At 40.4% G+C, this 23,580-nt stretch overlaps 2 protein-coding genes and 1 long non-coding RNA gene across 7 annotated transcripts in view; 2 read left to right on the top strand and 1 right to left on the bottom strand.

Annotated features, from left to right (window-relative positions):
* Positions 1-502: 502 nt before the first annotated feature.
* LOC310676538 lies at positions 503-16,533 on the bottom strand. 2 transcript variants are annotated; one of them, XR_014510597.1, is made up of 4 exons: positions 16,449-16,533; positions 15,980-16,027; positions 7,305-7,406; positions 503-728 (listed from the first exon to the last, which is right to left on the bottom strand). It is a non-coding gene; the product is annotated as an uncharacterized lncRNA (long non-coding RNA). The 2 variants fall into 2 exon arrangements; XR_014510598.1 differs by lacking the exon at positions 503-728 and adding an exon at positions 5,560-5,642.
* On the top strand, positions 6,148-14,939 carry SH2D1B (SH2 domain containing 1B). 3 transcript variants are annotated; one of them, XM_083438527.1, is made up of 5 exons: positions 6,184-6,452; positions 6,531-6,668; positions 8,041-8,104; positions 9,129-9,303; positions 13,128-14,939. In XM_083438527.1, exons 2-5 carry the CDS (start codon positions 6,535-6,537, stop codon positions 13,169-13,171), a joined length of 417 nt encoding a protein of 138 aa, XP_083294653.1. In that variant the 5' UTR covers positions 6,184-6,452; positions 6,531-6,534; the 3' UTR covers positions 13,172-14,939. The 3 variants fall into 3 exon arrangements, with proteins under 3 accessions (XP_083294654.1, XP_083294653.1, XP_083294652.1); XM_083438528.1 differs by having other exon boundaries at positions 6,148-6,668; positions 9,129-9,282; XM_083438526.1 differs by having other exon boundaries at positions 6,189-6,668.
* Positions 16,534-16,631: 98 nt separating the features above from the next.
* Positions 16,632-23,580, top strand: part of CIP2A (cellular inhibitor of PP2A) — a 29,485-nt gene continuing 22,536 nt past the window's right edge. For both annotated transcript variants that reach the window (XR_014510572.1, XM_083438327.1), the window contains exons 1-3: positions 16,632-18,040; positions 20,283-20,430; positions 21,968-22,080. Coding sequence is in view for 1 of the 2 variants with exons in the window: in XM_083438327.1 (XP_083294453.1) it covers positions 17,939-18,040; positions 20,283-20,430; positions 21,968-22,080 (363 nt within the window). In the remaining variant the exon portion in view is untranslated. The remainder of the gene's footprint in view (positions 18,041-20,282; positions 20,431-21,967; positions 22,081-23,580) is intronic.

Here is a 23,580-nt window from a genome sequence, read left to right as displayed (position 1 = left end):
GATGCACCAGAAATAAAAGAAAATGAAAGCTAATGCTATTTTAGGCTGCATCAACAGAAGCATAGTGTCCAGATCAAGGGAAGGAATAGTCCCACTCTATTCTGCCTTGGTCAGACCACAACTGGAGTACTGTGCGCAGTTCTGGGCACCACAATTTAAGAAGGATATTGACAAGCTGGAACGTGTGCAGAGGAAGGTGACCAAGATCATAGAATTGTAGAGTTGGAAGGGACTCCGAGGGTAAATTAGTCCAACCCCCTGCAATGCAGGAGTCTCAGCTAAAGCATCCATGATAGATGACCATCCAACCTCTGCTTAAAAACCTCCAAGGGAGGAGAGTCCACAACCATTCAAGGGAGATGATCAAGGAAACCAAATCTTATGAGGAATGGTTGAGAGACTTGGGGACGTTTAGCCTGGAAAAGAGAAAACTGAGAAGTGATATGATAGCCATCTTCAAATATCTGAAGGGCTGGTGGAAGATGGAACAAATTTGTTTTCTGCTGTTCCAGTGGTTGGGACACGAACCAATGGATTTAAAATTCCAAGGAAGTAGATTCTGATTAAACTTTTAGAGGAACTTTCTGGCAGTAAGAGCTGCCTGACAGTGGAATGGACTACAGTAGAAGGTGATGGACTCACTTTCAGTGGAGATTTCTAAACAGAGTTTGGGTGGCCATCTGTCAGGGGTTCTTCAGATGTGCTACCTGTATTGCAGGGGTTTGGACCTACAACCCGAGTGAGAAGGGTAAGGTAGTAAGTGATTGGAGAAATCACTCTTTGTCGGAAACCGTGGGGAACTGCTGCCATTCAAGAAGCAACTATACTGATCTAGATGTGCAAATAATATGACCTGGTATAAGGCAGTTTCCTTTGTTGTCAACAAGGAAACATAAATACCTAAAATGGAAGGTCCTTTTCCTTTGCTGAGTGAATAGTAAGCAAATGCACTTTCCGCAAAACTCTGGTTCTTCTGAGTGAATGAATATATGATGCCCATTTTCAAGAAAGATGGCCATCAGGGTCACATACAAGAGACAAATGCCCCAAGCCAGAGTATGAATGGACCTTGAATTCCATTGAAATGAATGGGACAAGTTAGCTATGATGAAGATGTCCCCTGATGCCAACAGCAATGCAACTTTGAGTGCAACTCTAGACATGTCTGCTCAGAAGTAAGCCTCACTGAATCCGATGGGACTATTTCCCGTGTAAATCTGCATACGACTGCAGCATTTCTCTGGACTGGGTTCACAGTTTAAGCAAGCTATGTCTGTGTGATATTGCACTGGATCTTCCCTATTATCTCTCCCCCTCTCTGTAGCATATAATTCATTTTAAATCTCACAGGCTTCCGATTCAGCAGCAGCTAGCTGCACTTAGAAACAAATTTGTCTGTCTGATAGCTGAAAAATAAGCCTTAATTAGATAGCAATATACGTTCCCATGGGGCTGTTACAGAAACACTCCTGATGACATCGCAGCAGGAGCATTATTTCATCAGTACTGCTTACTTGCTTTGGTAAACATCCGATCAAAGAGTGAAATGACTGATGGGAAGCTTATATTGCTCTCTGTTCTTCTTCAGAAAGGGGACGTGGGAATTTGAATTTGCCTGTGTAGTGCCAATCTGCAGCACACCATGAATGATTGTCCACTAGTCGCAGTGGTTACATTTTAGTACTGGACCACACTCTTGGTGTGGGGCTTAATCCTGCTTCCTGTTCTAAACAAGCCTAGTCATTGAGAACCAACCCAGCGTTTTGGTCTACGAATCCCATCAGTCTCAGCCAGCAATCCCATTCCTTGAGGGAAGATGCACTGGTGAGCCTTGCTCTTGTATAAGATAACAGGTTTCTAAATCACAGTCTACTCCTTTCCCTTCTTCTACTTGGGGAAGCAAAGTAATTCAGGAGGTGCGCATGCTGTGCAGACAGATAGCTTATAAATATGGAGCATTATATTAAGAGGTTCTCTAGAATTTGAAGAATGTCCTTTTGCCCTGCCCTCAGCACCAGGGGACAGCCCCGCCCAATGATGTTCCTGAATGGAACATATGGTTATGAACTCTGCTGCTCAACACAAACCAACTTTTGATATTAAGATGAAAACGAAATATTAGCAGTTTTTTGCACACTTCCTTGAAGTGAATTGCTTGTTTATTCACGCACCAACAATTATGCCCTTATTCATCGCTCAGGCATTGCTTCCAAATTCTCCATCAAGCATACATGAGTATCATGGCACAAAATCCTATTAATAATATATAAATCAAATGATTGCAGTACTTGCCCAATACAGAACAGTATATCAGGAGTTAGAAGCATATCACTGAGTGGCTTTGATTTCTTTATCCGCTGGGGGAAAGGAACGTTTTAAAACTGATATTGTTGCTGCCCGTGCCTTTGCATTAGGCAGAGTTACAGTGCCATCTAGAGATTTCAAGAGGCTATAATCAACAACACCAACAGCGCATGAGCGTGTAGAAAACAAGCAGTGGGTTTCAGATATTGTGGAGGGTGAAAGGAGGGATTTCGTCGAAAGGTGAGATGTATGCAAGATAAACACTGTGTCAATTCACAACAGCAGCCTCCTAGCTTTGTTCAGCTAAGCTACACTCTGTAGAAGAATAACTCCTTTGTAGAAGAATTTCAACATGTAGGTTAGTGGTGGAGTGGCCTGGCAGATTGAGATATATCGCCACCGCTTGGAATATAAGCATACTGCAGGAGGAGGGGGTGGTCCCCTGAAGTTCTGAAAGTGAGAATGAGGTCAAAACCATTTCACGCCATGTCTTGGATTTTTCTTGGAAGAGTATGGCACACAATTCCAAAAGATTCTCATTCACTCGAAGTCTGGGTTGAATGGCAGCCACCTTTGGCCCCCACCAGGTCTGCTGCCATTTGAGGAAGCCTGTTCCCAGGTAGCACAGAGTGTACCTCTCTGCTCAGCCCCATCTTTAAAAGAATTTGCTGCCCCTGGATAAAGGGGGGTGGGTTTTCTCCTAGGCTTCCCCTTCATCGATCAGCCTTCCTGAGCTCCTCTGAAGCTTTGCAAGGTAGAATAGGTTATGGCTTCCAGGCATGAAGGTGTTAAAATAAAGAGAAGCAACCCCAGGTTTAGGAAACTAGAAACTAGTTCACCAAGATGGAAAAGACAGATAATGCAATGCATAAGTTGCAGGAAACTAGGACATTCCCTTTTGGAGCAATCCAATAGCCCTGGATGAAACAGTCCACAAACTCAACCAGGCTCTCAGGAGAATCTTACTCTTGAGTAGCAGCCTTTCTTCCTTGTACCACATCAAAACTGCTTGTCTCCAGGCTGGCTATCCCAAGATACAGTCTCCACTTATCAATCATATGCTCCACTCAGTGTCACAGAACCCCTGAAGCCAAGATATGAGCCATCTTGCACTTCCACAATGGCACTTCATTGCCTTGATAGCTGAAACTCTCAGCATTTGCTAGGCTTCCAAATTAACCCTATAATCCGCATTGAACAAACAAGTGAAAATATGCATCTGATATTATATGCAACAGTTTGTACCAACCGTCTGTTTAAACAAAGCCTAGAAAATATGCATTCCCGTTGAAGTAAAATGCAACAGCCCATAACAATAAAGTACAATTTCTTCCTCATGACAAAAATCCTATCTCATGAAGAAAAAAAAAACTCAGCAAGGGATATATCTTGTACATGTCTGCTCCTGGGGGACATTCCAATATATCTGCATTACAGAATAATGTATCAAACAATAATAATTTTGTATAGAACAGTCCTGATATTCTGACAGGGACAGGGGGCAGTGGTAACTGTTTGAGTGACATTTCGTGTTACAAAAGATCATGAACAAGCAGGCTTTCTGAGCAAGGAAGGCAATTTGCCGGATCGTTTCAGCATGAAAAACTGATGTGACAGGCTTTTGCTTATTTTTCACCAAGCAGTAAAATAACTCCCAGCTTCAGCTTCATGCAGGTGCACAGCATGGAGTAAAACAGGCAAGGATGAACTCTAAGAGCTTAATCAGACTCTCAGAGGGGAACAGGAAACTATATGTTGACAGCTCACTGATGGAAATGGCTTTAGCAACTACGCTGGCAGACGGGAGGCTTTCTCTGTGCAAAACCACTTCCCTCACGCATGCACACAAAAACAATGCCAGTTTCATAACCTCAAGATCCCTGGTGTCAGGTTGACTAGCAGTTGCTGCCAGAAAGTTGACTTGAGTAGAACCTGGGTACTTGTCATCTTTCGCCTCTGTGACCTGACCCACTCCACCCTCGGAAGGGAGGCAACTAGGCCTTTTCCTTTGGCTGGCTGGCTACTACTCATTTAGAAATAACTCTGTGGTCAGGAAAGCAGGCCAAGATATTACTTGGAGGGCAGATGCATTGCTTTTTCAGGCCTTTTCGCTCTCTCTTGTTTGCAGTTTGCACAAGAAGTGTGCATGCACACGAAAGCTCATACCAGTAACAAACTTACGGTAGTTGGTCTCTAAGGTGCTACTGGAAGGAATTTTTTTATTTTGTTTTGACTACGGCAGACCAACACAGCTACCTACTTGTATCTGTAATTTTTGTATTTTTAATTTCCTATTTTAAATTAGTACTAGCTGCTGCAAGAGTCAGTTACTTGGCAGGATACGAATTTTGCAATAAATAAAGCTGAATGTTAACATTGTCATGAAATTTTATTTTAAGCCAATTTGGAGCTGGAGTTGGAGCTGAAACTCCCCCCAAATACCAAGGAATCACTTGGGCTCCACAACACCAGAGGATGCTTGGGAGATACTGTGTAAACAGCCCATTCCATCTCACCATTCCATACTGAAACCAGGCTTTCAACAGAGCCATCAACTTTCTCTGCTGGAAAATCCCCCAGATCATTCAGGAACACATAATCGGGTTTCATCAGAGGGCAGGCCATGTGAAGGGCCCACTGCCCTTCTGTACTCCTCAAAGGTGATCAGTGCTGTCAAAGTTGGTGGCGATAAACATCTGGCAAGCAGATACATGCATATTTCCTTGTATGTGAGTACTCAGTATGCTGGGGTAGGGATGCAACCTTACCTAACCTGCAGTAGTCCATCACCATGACCATATTAGTGAGAAGACCCATCAGTGGTGGGAATGAATATGGAAATGTGGCCTAGAGCTGGACACCTTCTTGCATAAAAATCAGTATGGTTTTTTTGCCTGTAGGAAAGGGACTTATGGGTAGATCATTATCACCTCCTCCCTCTCAGCTATCTAAAAATTCTCTCTTGATCACACCAGCAAAAGGGTTCCAGACAAAAAAAAGACAGAAATGGAGGAGACTGTTATAGATTACAATCAACAATGAGAATAGGTGGCACATTTGACACTGTAGATCTACTGTGTAAAGTGGCACCTTTTGAGTATCCGGTTTAGAAATCAATGAATTTTTTTTAAAATCCCAGCTCAGTATTTCTGTACTGGATAGTTTTGGATGAATCAGTACCCACTGAAGTAAAATATGCAAGAATGCATTATTGAGCTTACTGTAACAGAATAATAAAATGCACACTGTGCAACCTTTGGCACTTGCGTGTGTGTTTTTTTTCCTGTTTATTCATTTGATACAGAAGAGTCAAATAAAAATTAGCCACAGATCTCCATCTACAGGGAGAGAAAAAAGAGAAGACTATAACATAGGGTTGTTGCAACATCAAACATAAAGAAATGTTGATCCCCACTCTAATGTTACATTTTACATTGCTCTATAATGCTTCCTTCACAATTTGCTTGTGAGATTGATAGAATAGGAACATTATTGAGCTATGAGGAACTGGAACTGACAGACCACTGAGTAAAACCTGGCTGAACAAAATCTTGAGCCTAGCACCCCAACATTGCAGGAGAAATCCTGTGGAGTTTTCAGGTAATTGGATCTCCTGTGTTTTGAATCTCACATGTAAGAGTTTGATGCGGAACAGTTGTCCTTCCTTGGAGCAATGTATCACAAACCAATTGCCGTGTACACTATTTCAGTTTGCTGGACTGGATTGTACTTGCAAGACAAAACCAATGACCCTTGTTCACTTTGCCAAAGACGTGTATCCAGCCCCTTCCATTTCTGACAGATGATCATTTGTTGGGTGCGCGCGCACACACAAAATCCTTTTCAATAAGCATATCTTTGTGTAGCTCATAATCATCTTAATCATGCTGACAAAAGATTATAAATATATTTCAAGAAATGATTCAATCTTCACCTTTCTCCCCCACAACCAACCACTAAGAAACCCAGTAAAGTTCTTTGTTTAAAGAGCTCTGGTGACGACTAATCCATTTATCAGTTTTACATTTCCTGTGCTGTTTCCTAGGTTTTGCATAGGGGAAAAAACAATCACGTTGTTGAACTGAAACAACACAGTTGAAAGCCTTTCGTAAAGGCGCTGTGCCAGTTTCAACATCTGTGCTCAACAGGTTGGCTTTAGTTAGGTAAAGAACAGATCCTCTTTTTGATCTAAATCTTTAATAATTGATCTGAAAACATTTTCATAGGTAAATGGAACTGCAGTATTTCCACGGAACTATAACTAAAGACGACTGTGAAAAATTACTGAGCAAAACAGGAAAAAATGGGAGCTTTTTAATACGAAACAGTGAGAGTATTCCAGGAGTCTTGTGCCTTTGTGTTTTGTAAGTATTTCCCTTTTCATTTAAACTAGTTATCTTGTGTTTCTTTTGGAGAGAATAGCTTCAGTTCAGAGAAACCTAACTATACTTCAGTTATGAAAGTTAACCATGTCTAACTTAAGCCAACATGATATTACGTACACCAGAAGTTTATTTCATTAAGTGGTTTATAGATTTTTGTAAATAAAAGATATTGATATCAATGGGGCTTACACACAACTTTCTATGTATTGGGTCCAATCTTTATTATGTTTGGAATTTTTGAGAGATAACAGCCCCCTGATTTTAAGAAATCAAAGAAGTTCATCTAGGCATATATAAATGTAATCCCAGGGCACATGAAAATGATTCTGCTTTTGATTGTAAGTTGAATTTAGAGTCTGGCTCAGATCAAAGTACTTCTTTTGCTGTAAAATGTACATATACAGTAAAATATATATTGGCACAATTTTTGTCAGAAATCTATTTTAAATTCTTCACATTATTGAAGCCATAACTCTAAATATTTGGTAAATCAATTGTCTCTTTACATATTCATAGTAAACGGTACTTATAACCCCTCCACACGGACAATGTTCACAAAAAAATCTTAAAATTAGCAAGTTTTTCAACTAGTAAGCTACAGATTTCATCTCTCACCCATATATTGGTACGTTATTCTCCACCATCCCTTCTCCAGTGTTTTTGTGGTGTAGGAGCAGAGTCTTTTTAGATGTGCAGGTTTACATCCAGAGGAGTGATCTACAAAATAAAACCAGTTATCACATATGAATGATGGCAAGTGTAGTATTGATCACAATGGACTGTTGATCTCAATCAGTACAAGAAACCTCATCGTCGTAAATATTACTGGAAATCAAGTTATATTTATAGTTTCTGCTGTATCAAACTTACATCGTTTCCCAAACATGATTACTCTGATTTGTTAGTTGTTGTTTCTGAGTTGTAGGAAAATAACATTTGTTTGTCTCACACTGAAGACATATCTTAACGGCTTGCTGGACAAAACTAGGCAAAACTAGTGCTATCTCTGATCTCCTTATCAGAAAGCCGGAATTATTGCTACCCACCCCAGATACCATCAGAAGAGAGTTCATGTACACACTACTTAGAACACATCTGTTTCTTTTGAAGTGCTATACAAATTTAATTATAGCAGTGATTCCATTCAGCTCATAAGAGATAACCAGAACTCTAGCAGCATGAATAGCAGTCTTCCTCTAGCATAATGTGGTAGCTCACATGACCATTTCTCTCTGAATGAACTGGATAGGATTTACAGACCTAATGACTCTTTGACATATATGACTATTGCAGCAATTTGACAAATAAGGCAATTATTTATTAATGTATCTGTTTCCTATTTAAAAATCAGCTATGAACAGATTATCTACACTTACCGAATCTTCAGGAAACATAACGGACACTTTATGATGCAGGTAAGAAAACAACACAACAACAACAAACCTATGGTTACATGAAACATACTCAATATGTACTTTTGAATAAATAAGGTATACTATTCATTGTATCAATTTGTAGATTTCAACGGAAGCCTCATAAAAAAAAGCAGAAGACCCAGCGGATCAGTTCATTCTCTAGTCAGTTCATGCATAAGGTCCATATATGTAAAAGTATCTATTCCACCTGTCTCTTCAAAGAGTCCAATAATCCACATGAAGGGTTGTTACAGTTCCACAGAATCCTTTCACAGAGTCTAAGACAAGGATTTCCTGAATATTAGCCTTGTTTCACCATGCTAGGCTTCATCAGTAGAACAGGCTCATACGTAATATTACAGGATAGTGGATCTTATAGCATAGTAGTGGTTGTAGTCTGACTAGAGAATGAACTGATCCACTGGGTCTTCTGCTTTTTTCGCTGAACTTTATGAGACTTCCGTTGAACCCTACAATTTGATTCAAAAGTACAGCCAGATACATCTTGTGTGTTTATTGGGTAAGAAAACGACTACATCTAGAGTAAAATAATGTAATAAATATGCACTTAACAGGTCCTACTAGACGCATATGCCACCTTGCTTAACCTTTTTGTTTATTTAACTACTTTTTAAAAAAATCTACGTCTCTGGATGACCTTATTTTAGGGGTATTCATTCATTCTAACAGTTGGTGGCCACCATGACAACCTTAATTTTCAGCGGGATGGAACTCTGCCAAGAGCACAATATGTATCAGTTTCATATTCACAGTATCACAGAATTGTAGAGTTGGAAGGGACCCCAAGAGCCATCCAGTCCGATCCCCTGCAATGCAGGAAACTCAGCTAAGGCATCCATATCAGATGCCCATCAAACCTCTGCTTAAAAACCTCCAAGGAAGGAGAGTACTATTCTAGTTATCCATTTCAGTGAAATTAATTAATCTTCACTCTTGTGAGGAACAGCAGTTTACAAATAGTATAATCAAATGAAAATGTGGCAACAATCTACTTCTTTTGCAGACTTCTGAGGGTGCTCCAAAACAGGACTTCAGAACTTTAAAGGATTTAATTGCTACTTATGAGAAACCAAATCAAGGGCTGGTAAGCAACCTGCGCTATCCAGTAAATAGACCTACAACATCCCAAAGATCTCAGACTGTCTACGTCACTAAAGGTGAAGCATATTTGATTCCTGGTAAGAGACACACATAATAATAATCAGAAAAGAATGACATACTACTAATACTATGCCGTATAACAATTATTGTAACGCAGGAAAATTACGGGTATATATGTTTTTTTCAAATTAACAAAACTAGTGAAACAACATGAGATGAAAGCCAATTAAGTTTCACTCACAGTGGACCCAATGAAATCAAGACTTTAAAGACCATTGATTGCAATGGGTCTATTCTGGGTATGGCTAACACTGAATATTACCCATGATCTGTAATGGGAAAGGTCAATAAACTCTGCAGTAGAGGATTGATTATAAATAAAATCATAGAGTTGGAAGGGACCCACGGGTCATCTAGTCCAACCCCCTGCAACGCAGGAATCGTAGCTAAAGCATCCATGACAGATGACCATCCAACATCTGCTTAAAAATCTCCAAGGAAGGAGAGCCCACAACCTCCCGAAGGAGACTGTTCCACTCACAAACAGCTTGAGCAGCCCTTACTATCACAATGCTCTGTCTTAAAAAATGATAAAGCAAGCCTGGTGTGGGATGGTAGTTTAAGAGTGCACAGCTAGCACTCTGGAAACTTAAACCTAAATCTCCTCTCAGCCACAATGTACCCATGACTTGGAACATTGGGATAAGGGGACCACGTATCTGCTTTGAGTTTTCAGGAGAAGACAGAGTTGGGTTAAAATATACTAGATATTAGAACAGACAATATCCTTTATCTCACACATAGGAGATAATGGCTATCCTTAAAATGGTGTCTGGTGTGAAATGTGAGTTCAGAATTTAAAAACACATAGGCTTTTTCCTCATAATTCATATGCAAAATTATGCATGTTTGCTCAATGTCAATGGTCTATTTAATTCAATTAGAGCTATAAAATAGAACATAGTAAGAAAGTCCTATGTGAAGTAGTCAGCAGCTTTAAAGGTGTTATATGATGACATATCAGAGGAATTATTTCAAATCTCTATATAAAAAGTAATATCAATCAATCACATATACAAAAGTTTACTCTAATAAAAATCACAAAAGTGACAGCTTCAGAGCCTAAAGAACTAGATTAATTAGTTACCATAGAGGAAATACAAAAGGCTGCAACAACAGTGAGGCACCATAAAATTTCTGGATCTGATTATTATACTTATATTCCACCTTCTCTCCAAGGAGTTCAAGGTGGTGTACATTGTTCTCCCTCTCCCCATTTTCACTTCATTTTCACTTCACAACATGATTTAGGTTAGACTAAGAGACAGCAACTGGTCCAAGGTCACCCAATGAGCTCAATGACTGAGTGGGGACTAAAATCTTGGTTTCCCAGGGCTTAGTCCAATACTCTAATCACTATACTGCACTGCTCTCAGCTTAACTGGTCTAATTAGCTATTCCAAAGTCTTTGCAGAATTTTGACTGTGGCATTAAGAGGTACTGTAAAAAAATAATAACTTTTGAATATAAGTTTATATAGCCTACATTTAAGCATGGTAAGAATTTGTCTCTAAGTTACTTCTTACAGAAAAATAGCACTCTTAAATAATTATTATAAAATATTTAGAACAATTAGCTTTATACGTAAGAGGATACAGATAATGTAGGGAAAATAATATATTTATGGAATCACAGGCATGTCTACTCTTAATTAGGTCTCATTAAGTTCAGTTGGAATTCCACCTCCCACCCCCCATTTGAATGTGTATTGGATTTTAGCCACACAGTGCCATTTTATACACATTTACTTAGAAGAAATTCTCATTGTGCTCAATGAGACTTCCAGGTAAGTTTGAACAGGACTGCAGTTCAAGGGAATCCCGCTTAAGAAGAGACTCTTGGTCATTTTAGACACTGAAAAAAGCATTTGATAATGTTGAGTGCCCTTTTCTATTTCAAGTTTTGGAGTTTTGTTATGATTCAATATTTAGAACTGGATAGCTTTAACCAATCCCAAAGCAAAAGTAACAACAAATGAGCATATATAATCCAATCTTACTCTATCAAGAGATACCCAACAGGGATGTATTCTACCTGGTCTTTTCTTTGTGGGTATTCCTACTAATAAAGCAATGAAAATTGATTTACACATTATGTTATGTTCATTCCTTTTCACATGTGGCTTTGAGAAATAAGCATTAGGTAAGGAAGGTGAAATTTTAAATAATGAATAAAGGTAATAAATTATTTGTTCTTCTATTTGCAAATGCTGCAGAATGAATGCAAAATGGGATAGGTCAATGAATTTGTGATTCAAGTCATTGGAGCTATTGAAATGTCAGTTTGAGGATATCTGTGAAGTGGAATAAAATACAGCATTATCAGACTTCCACTTGTGCACTTCTTCAATCTGCAGCCCCTATAATCTGCTCCCCCATAATCTACTCTCCCAACCCTTTGGACCTTATTTAGAGGCATTTAAAAGAGGAAAATTCCACTGTGCAAGTCTCTTCCACTAGCATATGACCAGCACTGGATACAGGTTTTAATTTTTGTTTTAAAATTATAGCAGCACAGCTGTATATTAAATTTGTAAAGATTCATAGAATACATAATGCTTATGGCCCAATACTAAAATGCACGTAGGCTGCACGAAAAGAGCTTTGGATCATGCTCCTTTCATTCATTTACCATCTTTCTACTATAAAATAATTTTTAGAAATTGTTTCCAAAACCCACCACAATGAAGCAATAAATAGCAAGGAATTCAGTATCAGTTGTACAAATGATTCTATCTACTTTTGAGCCGCTATGTTTTAATGACTGTAGTAACCAGTAAGGTATATGTTTGTTCAGGAACTATAACATTTTCAAAATGGAAAGCCTGTTTTAAATAGTTAATCTATAAACAAAATGTTTGACCCGGAGGTGTTGGATTATTTGGACTCTACCCTTCAGAACTTTAAAAATGGAATCAGAAGCCATATGTACATTCACCAGAGTAAACATTCACCCAGGACGGTTGTAGAATCACTAGAGCAACAGGTGATTGAAGGAAGAGGAAGAAATTGGAATCGTTTCCATCCCTTCTTTAAGTGAAAGAGTCAACTTCTTTGTAGTGTGCTGGGTGCATCATATTAACATTGTCCATCATGACTTTTCTCTATTCCCATTACATAAGCAATGAATTAGAATATTTTACAATTTGAGTGATACTTTTGCTTTAATTAGGAGTGAAGCTATATCACTGGCAGGGAAAGATATCTCATGTTATCTTTGCCTGCCTTGTAATTTATTGAATATTTTTACTAATATATTTGCTGAGTGGAGGGAGTAAATGCTGTGAATGTTTGAACAATTCCCCATTTGGTTCAAGTTTAGATCACAAATGCCCAATTTAGATATTTGCATTACTTCCAATTCAAACGACCAAAATTGAATAAAAAAATGATGCAACAGTTGAACAGTCTAAATAAGATGTTAAGACTCCAACTCCTATTAGCCCCCCACCCCAACCCCACCAGTGCAACTAATGGTTGGGGATATGTAAACTGTGGTCCAGTAAAATCTGTAAGGTCAGAGGTTAACCACCCTTGGTCTAAATGGAAATATTTCCTGATTTGGTTTGGGTCTAATAAACTACAAGTGTTATTCTGCTTGAGCAACTGTGCTTTATTTCCACCTTTCCCATTGCAGCTTTGTGGAAGGAATGAGCCCAAATTGGGCAAAATTATGATGTGCTCGCAGAAGCACATATTATGCTAAAACACTGTGAGCAAAAGCCTCGCCTCGATGGACCCTTCTCAGGAAAAGAGGAATTAGAAGGGAGCAACTTGCAACTGGGATAAATAAGCATCACAGTACTCAGTAATCAAACGACTTGCTTTTTTTTCCTCCCCAGAAAATGAAGATGCTGAGGATTATCTTGAAGTCTTACCTGAGTGATTGGCTGAGGGACCATTTCTCATGACTTGCTTCATCTCTCAACACAGACACTAGTCTTGAGTGGGTCACACTCTTGCTAACTGGATAGTCCATTTGACTGGATTTTGTTTTCATTTGTGCTCTAGATAGTACTGCCCACATGGTTATCTCTTGCTTGCTTGGCTCTTGCTCCAGCAAAAAACCGAACATTCTTCCTTTTCCTTTCTGTATTCGTGGTACCTATACCTGCCCACTTAAGTGACCACTTCATAGACCTGATGAAATGGAAACTGAGCTGCAAAAGCTTATGCCACTATAAAAGCTGCAGTGCTTAAGGTGTTTCTATTTTAAGAGAAGCAAGTTTAATAGCATCCCATACATCAGGCATGGCCAAACTTGGCCCTCCAGATGTGTTGGGACTACAACTCCAATCAACCATGTAGGGCCAAGTTTGACCATGCCTGCCCTACATGGACTCAAGTTTAAACTTGCTACATCAATTATGAAGTGGACTGTAGACCAGAAAAGCTTATTCTGTAACAATTTTTAGTTTTGAATCTTTAGTTGTTTTCTTCATTCAACTTTGTGAATAGTCATGAACACAAGTGTTGGTTGCTTTTATTTTTTAAATTTTCACTTATTTATTTTGGCAATTTGCAACTAGCATCAGTAGCAGCATGTTGAACAGAGTAATGCTAAACATATTTACTTTCAATTAAATCCTACTGAAATAATTGGGGATTAAGTTTGATATACACCATAGAGCTCTGCAAGAGTTACTGCTGATATCCATAACAATATATCAAATACTAAACGATAATTTGCTTCAACTGTATCATGTTATCCTGGCGAAGTAAGTCACAGCAATTTTATAATTATATTGTTAAGGATCTTTAAATTTTCAAAGACAGTACTATAAAGTTGTCACTGTGCATAGTTCAATTTTTAAATGTCTTGCTGTAGTCTCTAGCCAGGTCAGAGGCCACTCTAGTTCCCAAAGACTTCAAGCTATACCCCGGAAATGCCAAAACTACTCCCCAGAAGTATAACCAGTTTTACAGCAATACACATGTACATTTGGGTGCAAGTGTTTGCAGGTAGCTACTGTAGAACCTGATCTAAAAGCATAGCACACTCTGGGAACTATTTTTGAAAGCCCCCCCCCCCACCTTCAGCTTCCCCCCCCCTTTACTTATATATGGTAAAGAAAAAAAAGTTTGTAGAAGCTAGTGCTTTAAAGGCGCATTTTCATCCTGGAATAAACATAGTGCAGTTTGCAGTCTCATTAATTTAATCACTTAATTGACTAGTTTGGGCCTAATGGAGGTCAGTGCATTTAGAAAAACCCAGTACTGTAAATAGGACTTTTCCCTTCTATAGATAGTAAGGCTCTGTCTCTCCTTCAGAATAGCTTTAAGTTCCCAATACCCCTATTCTAGTGAAAAGGAAAGCAGTTTATATGTAGCCAGTCTATACGTAGCCAAGATTGTAAATATTACATGAGGATTTTAACATGCAACCTGTGGTCATATTAAATTCATAATTGTTTTAAGTTGGTAAAACATAAATGAAACTACTCCATACACCAATTTAAGGTACCATATTAGGACGCTCACTATCTGAAGCTGCCAGATGTCCAAATCCATTGTTTGCTCATACATTACAACTATACGGTGCTGTGATTCACTTGCACACAACAGCTTTTCTCCTATTTTTTCAGCTTGTAGGACACCTGTACCACTTTACCTGTATCATAAGATGGCAAGAAATAAAGCCCCGTTGCACTAATGCACAATGCCTCTCAAGTGCCACCAACTCTGATGTTGTTTTAATACCAGGCAAAGACCGTTATATTTTCCCAGGATTTTTAATATGACCTCTTTTATCTCTACTTTTATGCTGCTCTCTTTTAAGTTGTGTTGTTCTGATTATTATTATATTTTAAACTTAATTTTACTGGAATTTTAATTCTTAAGTCATAATTGTACTTATCATTCCTGTATATCAGGCTTACTTCCAACACACAGTTTTTGACTGCAAAACTCCTTGTTCAATTTACTCAACACTTTTGTACACATTACAATGTCAGAAGTGGGTGGAAAATATGTTAGCACCTAGCTTACACAGGATTTAGCACTTTCATAGTGGCTGGTTGTTTTAGCGCACCAATACTCCTTTAAAGTTATCTGTGCCCACAGGAAATAGCAGTTCATATCTATTTTGGCTGCCTCTACTTATTTACTCCAGATAAGTCCTATTATAGTCATACTATCCCAGGCAAGGCTGGTTCATCTATTGACCTCAAATGTTGCTGCACTCTCCTCCCCCCCCCCCCCCAATTATCTCTGATTGTTGGCCATGCTGGCTAGGACTGATGAGAATTGGAATCCAACAATACTGGGAGAGTCATAGGTTAACCATCCCTGATCCAAGGTGATACTTCTTGCTGGAACAGAGTTAAAGTAGCTATGTAAGCACCAAGTCACACAGCCGCCATGTCAGAACAATACATAGTTTCGTCTGCACAGTAAAATTTCAAAATTAAAATTAAGAGTTCCTGTAGCCATGGAAGTAACCCTACAGATGTAGGGCATCTACACAATTTTAAAGACCATGGAAATGGTATCTGTAAGAAGAGAATGCAGAAATTGAAATAACAAGTAGACATGGAAAGTGGATTAACTGGCCAAGGGAGAGGAGCCAGAAGCTGTGTCTTTGGGGCTGCCAAAAGGGTTAACCTTGGGCTTCACCAAGCACTAGAGGACCCTTGTAGATGTCCTCTTTATGTTTATATGAAGATAGTAAGCAACCATAAGAGAAGAAACCTACCTTGCAGAACAGTATTGTCAATCAACGTACCAAATACCAAATTCTATGCTGGAATTAAAAAGGGCAAAATCAGAACAAAGTTCAGTGCAACAATTTCAAGAATAATCTCAACACATGAAAACTGATCAGGAGAGATAAGATGGACGGCAAATTTGAGCAGGAAGTTGTACAGCTGCTAGCAGAACATTTCATCCACATTCACTCAGAAGCAGTGTTTTGTTGTACCGTTAGAGGATTTCCAAAAAATGAATAACCCCGTCATCTCCAGGGAAGATTAAGGAGCTTGCACCATCCTGAACATCTCTGCATAATGTTTTTGGTTTGTGAGGTACATTTAAGTGTTTCTATTTATGCTTCTTGTTTTTCACCATTCATTTCACTGAGCACAGGCCTGGATGAGTATCCTTATATAGTGGGAAATGGTATTTCAAGTAGTGGCAGGTAAAAAAAACTGCAGCAAAGTTTATACCTTAGACAAGAGTCCACCTCATCAGTTGTATGTAGTAAGTCACTGTTGTAAGAAAAAAACTGCACCTTTTCCCCTTATGAGGTATCCAAGAGCCCGTATAGAGTCCTTATGTAGTTTCTCTATTGGTAGGAGAAAATAACAGAGGCCAACCAGAGAATATTGAGAAGCAAAGCAGCTAGTAAGCATAACCTTTACTAAACTGTTGCAACAGGGTTCCCTGTTCACCCAACACAGGGAGAAGAGGAACCTAGAACATTGGTGTGCAAGCTCTTATATAGACTTTTGAAATTGCCTACCCTATAGCTCAAGACCACTCCCCAAAACATCATACATACATCACAGAAAGAGGTGGTCCCCAGCAGAAATTTGAGTGTGTTGCTTCTCTCCTGTCTGCCAGGATACCTGATAAAGCCTTATCTAAGGGGTGGCCAACTCTGAACAGACTGTGATCTACTCAGAGTTAAAAACTGGCAGTGATCTACCCCCTTTTCGGGGGTTCAGGTTAAAGCTAAGCTTTTTTTAGGGAGGAAAGCCCCATGTTTTAGGGGTTCAGGTCAAAGTTGTTGAGATTTTTTGAGGCGGGAGGAAAGCCCTGTTTTTTGGGGGTAAAGGGATAAAATGTTAAATGTTGAGCTTCTTTGGGGGGAGCCAGTGATCTACCATAGATCACGATCTACCTGTTGGACGTTCCTGCCTTATCTGATTGCCTTTTCTAGGTAGCCTGGCCATTCCTTTGAGATGTTAAATAAACCGGTACTGTATATATGCATGGGGAATTACAATGCACTGTTGCGCTTATTGCACGAGAGCCACAGAGCAGCCCCCTATCTTGATGCAAACACGCAAACCAAATTGGCACAACACACGCACGCCTCAATAGGAAACGGGCCAGTTCACCGCTGCTTGTTGTGATGTTTGTCCGGCCACGTTTCTTCCGCGGCTATTCTCTTTCATTTCCCACCGGACAGCTGCGCCCACCCCGGACCGGCTTCGCGTGCGCATCCGCCACGAGAGCTCCCACGCGAGGAGAAAAGCATCACCTCACGAGCAGCCACAGGACAAAAATAGCGCCGCTTGTGACCCTTCCCTCCCAGCATGCACCGGGGCAAGGGCTGCTTCGCTCTCGAGCTCGTCCTGGTTCCCACAGAGCTGCCACATGACGCGAAAGCACCACCGCCGCGGACGGAAATAACTCTGCCCCGGCCGCCTACTCCGTCTAGCATCGATTTCTAGGCTACGAGGGGGTGTCTCGTGCTATTGTTGGCCCCCGCTCCTTCCCCCGCCCCCCCCCCGTTCCTCCTTTCGACTGGGACGAGAGGGCTTCAACGGCTCTCTTCTCCAACCTCCCGGCATGCACCGGGACTTCCGGCCTGCGCCGGGGGCTCCTCCTCGCGTCAAAATGGCGGCCAAGGCGCCAAATACGATTTTCTGACGGCGGGATTTGAGGCGCTGCGAGGGAAGGTCCGCGGAGGCGGCTGGCCGCCAGCGCTATGGACGCGCAGGCTTGTATGAAGTCGCTGCTCCTCGCGGCCTCCCAGTACCGGGCTGCGCGGACCCCGCCCAACGCAGCGCTGCTGCAGCGGAGTCTGGAGGTGAGAGCAGCCGAGCGGAGCTGCTAGGTGTGCGGCTTTCCGTCTCTCGGCTCGGCTGGTCGCGGGTGCCTGGCAGGGAGTGGACGGAAGCGGCTGGGAATGCCCCTTTTCCTTTGGGATTTCTGTTTTTAGGAGTTTTCTCTCGAAAGCAAAACAACAGCAACAAACAAACAAACCCCGATGCGCACAGCAAAAAAGTGCCTTGCAAATAAAGCGGCCGCGGCAAACTTAACCAGTGCAAATTTAACCTGGCAGTAAGCCCTATTTGGAGATCGTGGGGACCTAAAGTGTAATTTTCTACATTATTTGGAAAAAAAGTGAGAGGTAGGGGTGGAGATTGGAAGCGGGGAGGGGAAATACACCCCCGTTTGATTTCTACTGGTTCCTTAGCTGGCAGGCATATAACAGGCCTGCTCACAACAAAGGAAGCTGCCATACATACGCAATCATAAACAAAAACTGCAAGGTTTTTAGCGGGGGCAATTAGAATAAGATACATTATTTGATTATTCATGCAAACCTCTAAAATATATTTTGCATAGTTAAGTTCTTACACTTTATTTGCAACAGCCACTAGCAATAAAATAAAGATTCTTATGAGTGCATATGCAATCAAGGAATTGTACAGCATGTTTATTTGCAGTGTGTGTTTGTGGTGGTTACTGCAATATGTGCTGTGTGGCACTGCTGTTAAAGTAGGGATGGGGTCACAGTGGCCCTCCAGGCAAAGCTGAATTTCCACTCTGATGATTGACCTGTGGATTGAAACTTATCTAGCTGGAGTCCAGCAACATATGAGGGCTATAATGGCACATCATAAGGAGCATATGATTCTGAAACCCCTTAACTCAGGATCTCATCACGGGTTTTTTCTTTTATTTATTGCACTTTATTCTATAGCTTGCTGTATTCCATGGACTTGGAATGGCTTAGGTAATTTCCCCCTAAATGTTAAAAGCCCTGATCTGTGGGATTCACAATCTGAACCTGGTCACACATTGTGGTTAACTATGGAGACTCTGCTCTGTACTTTCTGCTTCAGAGTTATGGAAGGTGGTCACAGGGGAGAGGACCACCAGACTTATGGAACTTAATCTCTACTGAGGCTCCCTTGGATTGTTCTGAAATAAACCTATACAGGCAACTCCCAATTTACACAGTGGTTACATTCCAAAGCACCACATATTTAAGTGAAATTGCATATATTGCATGGTCAAACACATCAAACACGTCTAAGATGGTTGCCTGTATACACTTGTATTAAAAAAGGCATTCAGAATCAACTGATTTGGGAAATTTTGTTTAGGTGCTAGTTCTGATTGCTTTGGCGTTCCCGTTTGTTTGTTTGTTTATTTTTATTTATTTACAAACCCCTTCTGATGTTCAAAAAGGTGGAGGAGATAAATCTTAAATAGGGAACACCAAAATTCATTGTTTATCTGAACTACATTTCGCTTAATTGTAATCTTGACCCACTCTGGAAAGTGGGTGCTATGGAAGAAAGTGCTGATCCATAGGCATTTGACAGTTCTTGTAGCACTGGAGCCTATATTGCTATTTTCGGTTGGAAGCCACTTGGTTAGTTTTTCTTAATTAATTAAAATGTATAGAACAAGTCTGAAAATACTCTTATTGTAGTTAATAAATCTATGTAGAATTTCCGCCAGCTCCCCCATTCTGTCTGCATACAGTATTCAAGTTAGAATTCTTGCAGATCTGATAGAATTCAGAGAAAAAACTACCTTTAGCCACTTCTTGAGAGCCTCAATTTTGTAAGCATCTAGGTTGAAGTGTTCTTCTGAGGGTGCACTCACAAGGACACTTTTTTCCAACTGTCAGTTTTGTTCAACTGTCATACTTTTGGAAGATGCTGTTAACATGTTATCTAGCTCTGGTGTGTTTATACTACTCATAGAACTCTTTTTGGAAGTATGGTAAAGACATGACATATAGTAAGTTGTTGTGTATGTATTTGATTTTGTACTTATTTCAAAGAATGGTCTTTGAAAAGAATGGCTCCACTCTAAATTAAGCCCTGCTAAGTTCTATTGATTTTTGCGAGAGAAAGTTAAGGATACTGTACTATGTCTTTTCACTTCATTGAAAGTGGGTTCATAGTTCACTTAGCTTTGTGGAAGACTGCTGTGTATTCACTAGAGTTCCGATATACTTAAGGAGTCTTTGGTTCAGTGTTACTATTTAGCTTCAGTTAGTAGTTACCATATTAAATACATTTTTCCAGGTCATCTCAGGATTGAAGCTGACAAGATTTTTTGCATCGAACCAGATTTTACCAAGTGAATGTCTATGCTGCTTAGTGGAACTCATTGAAGATTCAAATACAAGCCCCCAGTTAACCCTGAATGTGGTAGGCTTGCTCTCTCAACTGGGTAAGCCTTAAAATACATTTGAGTTGCATATCCTGAGCTGTTTAATGCTTTGTAGGTAAAAATACTTCATAATTACAGATAAAGTGTAGTGTAAAACTTATGATTGGCTCTGATTTCTTGCAAACTTTTGTATATAACTTTCTCAGACATCACACTAAAATGTAATGTTAGAGTGTTCTGATCATCATAACCAAAATTTCTTGGCTGGATTTTTTTAAAAAAATCATTTTTAAAATATTAAAGTTATTGCTTTTGTGCAGCTCATGAATGCAACAACTTAGTTATTGTAAGAAAAGCAGGAATACAAAATCAGTGTCTGGAGTTAGTAATGCACTGGATGAGGTCAATAAACTGAAGCACAATCCTAACAAGATGGAGTCCAGGAAATTGGTATTCACTTGCTCTGGATGGGAGCAGGTATACAGGGTGGGAGTACTCCTTGATCCATCATTGTCACTTGATACCTGAAGTGCCTTTTATTACCTATGACTGGTTCACCACCTGTGACAAGATAGCTTTGCCATGCTGATCGCCTCTCTGTTAGCCTGGTTGGAGTTCTGTAATATGTTGGGGCTGCCCTTTTAAGAGTATATGGAAGTGCATAACTCAGCTGCTAGAATTTTTGACAGGTTTAGCCAGAGCTGTTCATATTGCACCTATTTTGAAATATCTATATTGAAATCTGCTTCCAAGTCCAATTAAAGATGCTGATGCTTTTACCTTAAAACCTTGTAAGAATTGGAACCCTCATTCTGGAGTGCTTCCTTCCATAGCAGCCTCCCCAAGTCTTATCTTCTGGAGAGGCTCTGCTCCAAGTACCCTCTTTAGTATATGTATGTTGTGGTTCTACAAGGAGAAGGCTCTTTGTTCAATGGTGCCACAAGTTTGGAATGGTGTCCTTATGATGGCATGGCTGGCACTGAAATTACGATGGCATGGCTGGCACTGAAACTAGCTTTGGTGCTAGTTGAAAACCTTCCTATTTGACCAAGCATTTTAAATTTTAGATGGCCTTTGGAATTGTGCTGTATTCTATCTTTTATTTTACTTTGTTTATTTTTACGTTGTATTGAATTAATTGTATTCACACTTTTGTATACTTACACAAACTTCTGATGAATGGTTAAAAATATTTTTAAATAAATGGGATGGTGATTTGAATGCTGCTGAGTGAGCAGTGATATAGTGTAAAGCTAGAGATATGTCAACATTGCTTTAGCAGATTTTATTGCAGATATGCCAGACTTTGGGGAAATATGTTAACTGGCCTTTTGTTTTAAGATGGAAATTTACTTGTTTCCAGTGTGTAAGACTAGATCTATAGAAGCAACTAGCATTTCTTCTTAATTTGCTTAATTAAGTTACTTTATATCCCAGCACATTTCAGGAAAATTAAAAAAAATAGGTTCAAAGTCTCTTTATTAAAATATAATTGGCTGTTGGGTTTTTGCTTTATAAATTTTCTGAAATATTTTCTAATTGCCTTTGTTCTTGACACGTTGCTTCTAGTGACTATGTGTGTATGCTTATATTTTAGTTTTGGATAATGAGATCAGAGAAGCCCTTCTGAATACTTACAATTTGTGTAGTGTCCTGGCAGGTGTGATTCATCGAAGTTCTATCAATCCCCTTGATCCAGTATTATTACAGGTAACATAATATAATGCTTAACACTTCATATAGCGGGAATTATTTTTTGTAAGTAATGTAAAGCTTTAAAATTATTTTTAGCTATGTTTTGCCTTTCTTCTATGGAACTCAAAGCTATGTGCACATGATTCCGGGGGGGTGGGGTGTCCTCCCATCCAAGCACATGATATCCAAACCTGCTTTGGTGTCCATGCCATCAGACTATAGCTGAAATGCAAATGTAGAAATTTCTAATAAAATGTGGAAAAGTAATGGCACACCTGCCTTACTTGATTTAAATAGATTTGTATCCTATAGCCATGGAACAATTATTTCTGCTTCATGTTCTTTTTGGTGTGAAATAATGGGTTAGTCTCATCTTCACTAAAACCAAAACTTGATTGACTGCAGTCAGTGAGAGAAACTGTTTTGGTTTTATTCCACCCCCTTTCCTTGCCAACTACTGGTTTCACATCTGCACTTCAGTGATTAATGTCCCTTGATGATTAATAGTCTTAGGGTGCAATCAGCCAGGATGAGCACCTTAGGGTGAAGCACTTTTCTGGCTCAGCTAGCATTAAGTCCCCAGCCCCAACACATAACTTGCTCATCCAAGTGAGCCTAAGCTGGCTAAACCTAGGCCTGTGTAAGCCCCAAAAAATGTGTTCTGGAGTGTTGCGGGAGCCTGACCATAGAGTGAGGACTTAGGCTGGATGCTAAGCCCATTCAGCTTGGTCATGTGAACTTGCAACTTGGTGTAGAACATTGAAAGGCATGTTTCCCCTCTTCCAGGCTTAAGCTTGCTTCATGACAGCTTCTTGTGCATGCAATTGAACCCTTAACCCAGTTGTTTTCAACCAGTGTGCCATGGCACCCTGGGGTGCCTTGAATGATAGTCAGAGGTGGCAACATTGGTCTCTGTCCTTCTTTCCTTCCCTCCCTTCTCTGATGTCCTCTTGCATCTCTGCCTCCCAAAGGCTTGTGCGGCTGTATGTTGCAGCAGCCCTGGCTACAAACTCCCCAGGCAAATGGTGCCTCTGGGGTTGGTCATGGGGTGCTGGTTCCAGGAGCTGAGGAAGCCTTCGAATAAGCAAGCAAGTGGGTGAGGGAGGCCTGCCAGCCAGTCCACCAGCCCTTGCAGTTGGACAGACAAGTGGGAGGCCAGGCAGGCACTGTGCTGGCCTTTCTTGTGATTGCTGAGTGCAAGGCCTGCCTGGGAGCTGAGTGTCCAGTGCCGAAGGGGAGCCTTTCCAGCATGCAGGGCTGGCAGCGCCTGCTGCTGCTACTTCAGCCTCCCAAGGTAAGGTGCTGGCCTCATGTTCACCTTTGGAAAGTCTTTGTTAATCCACTTAGGCTGAGGGCACCCTCTTTCCAGGCCCCTGGCAGGTGGCATGACGAGGTACCTCTCTTTGGGGTTGGAGCAGGCAGCTCAGAGACCAGGAGTGGCTGCCTGGAAGACTTGCAAGGAGAGGGGAGAGGAGAGGAGGCTAAGGGAACACTTTGCAAGGGAGGGTATTCAAA

This window comes from Podarcis tiliguerta (assembly GCF_965153285.1).
Source record: "Podarcis tiliguerta genome assembly, chromosome: 4".
NCBI lineage: Eukaryota > Metazoa > Chordata > Lepidosauria > Squamata > Lacertidae > Podarcis > Podarcis tiliguerta.
Note: the sequence above shows the minus strand (reverse complement) of the source record. Positions and strands in the feature narration are given on the sequence as shown.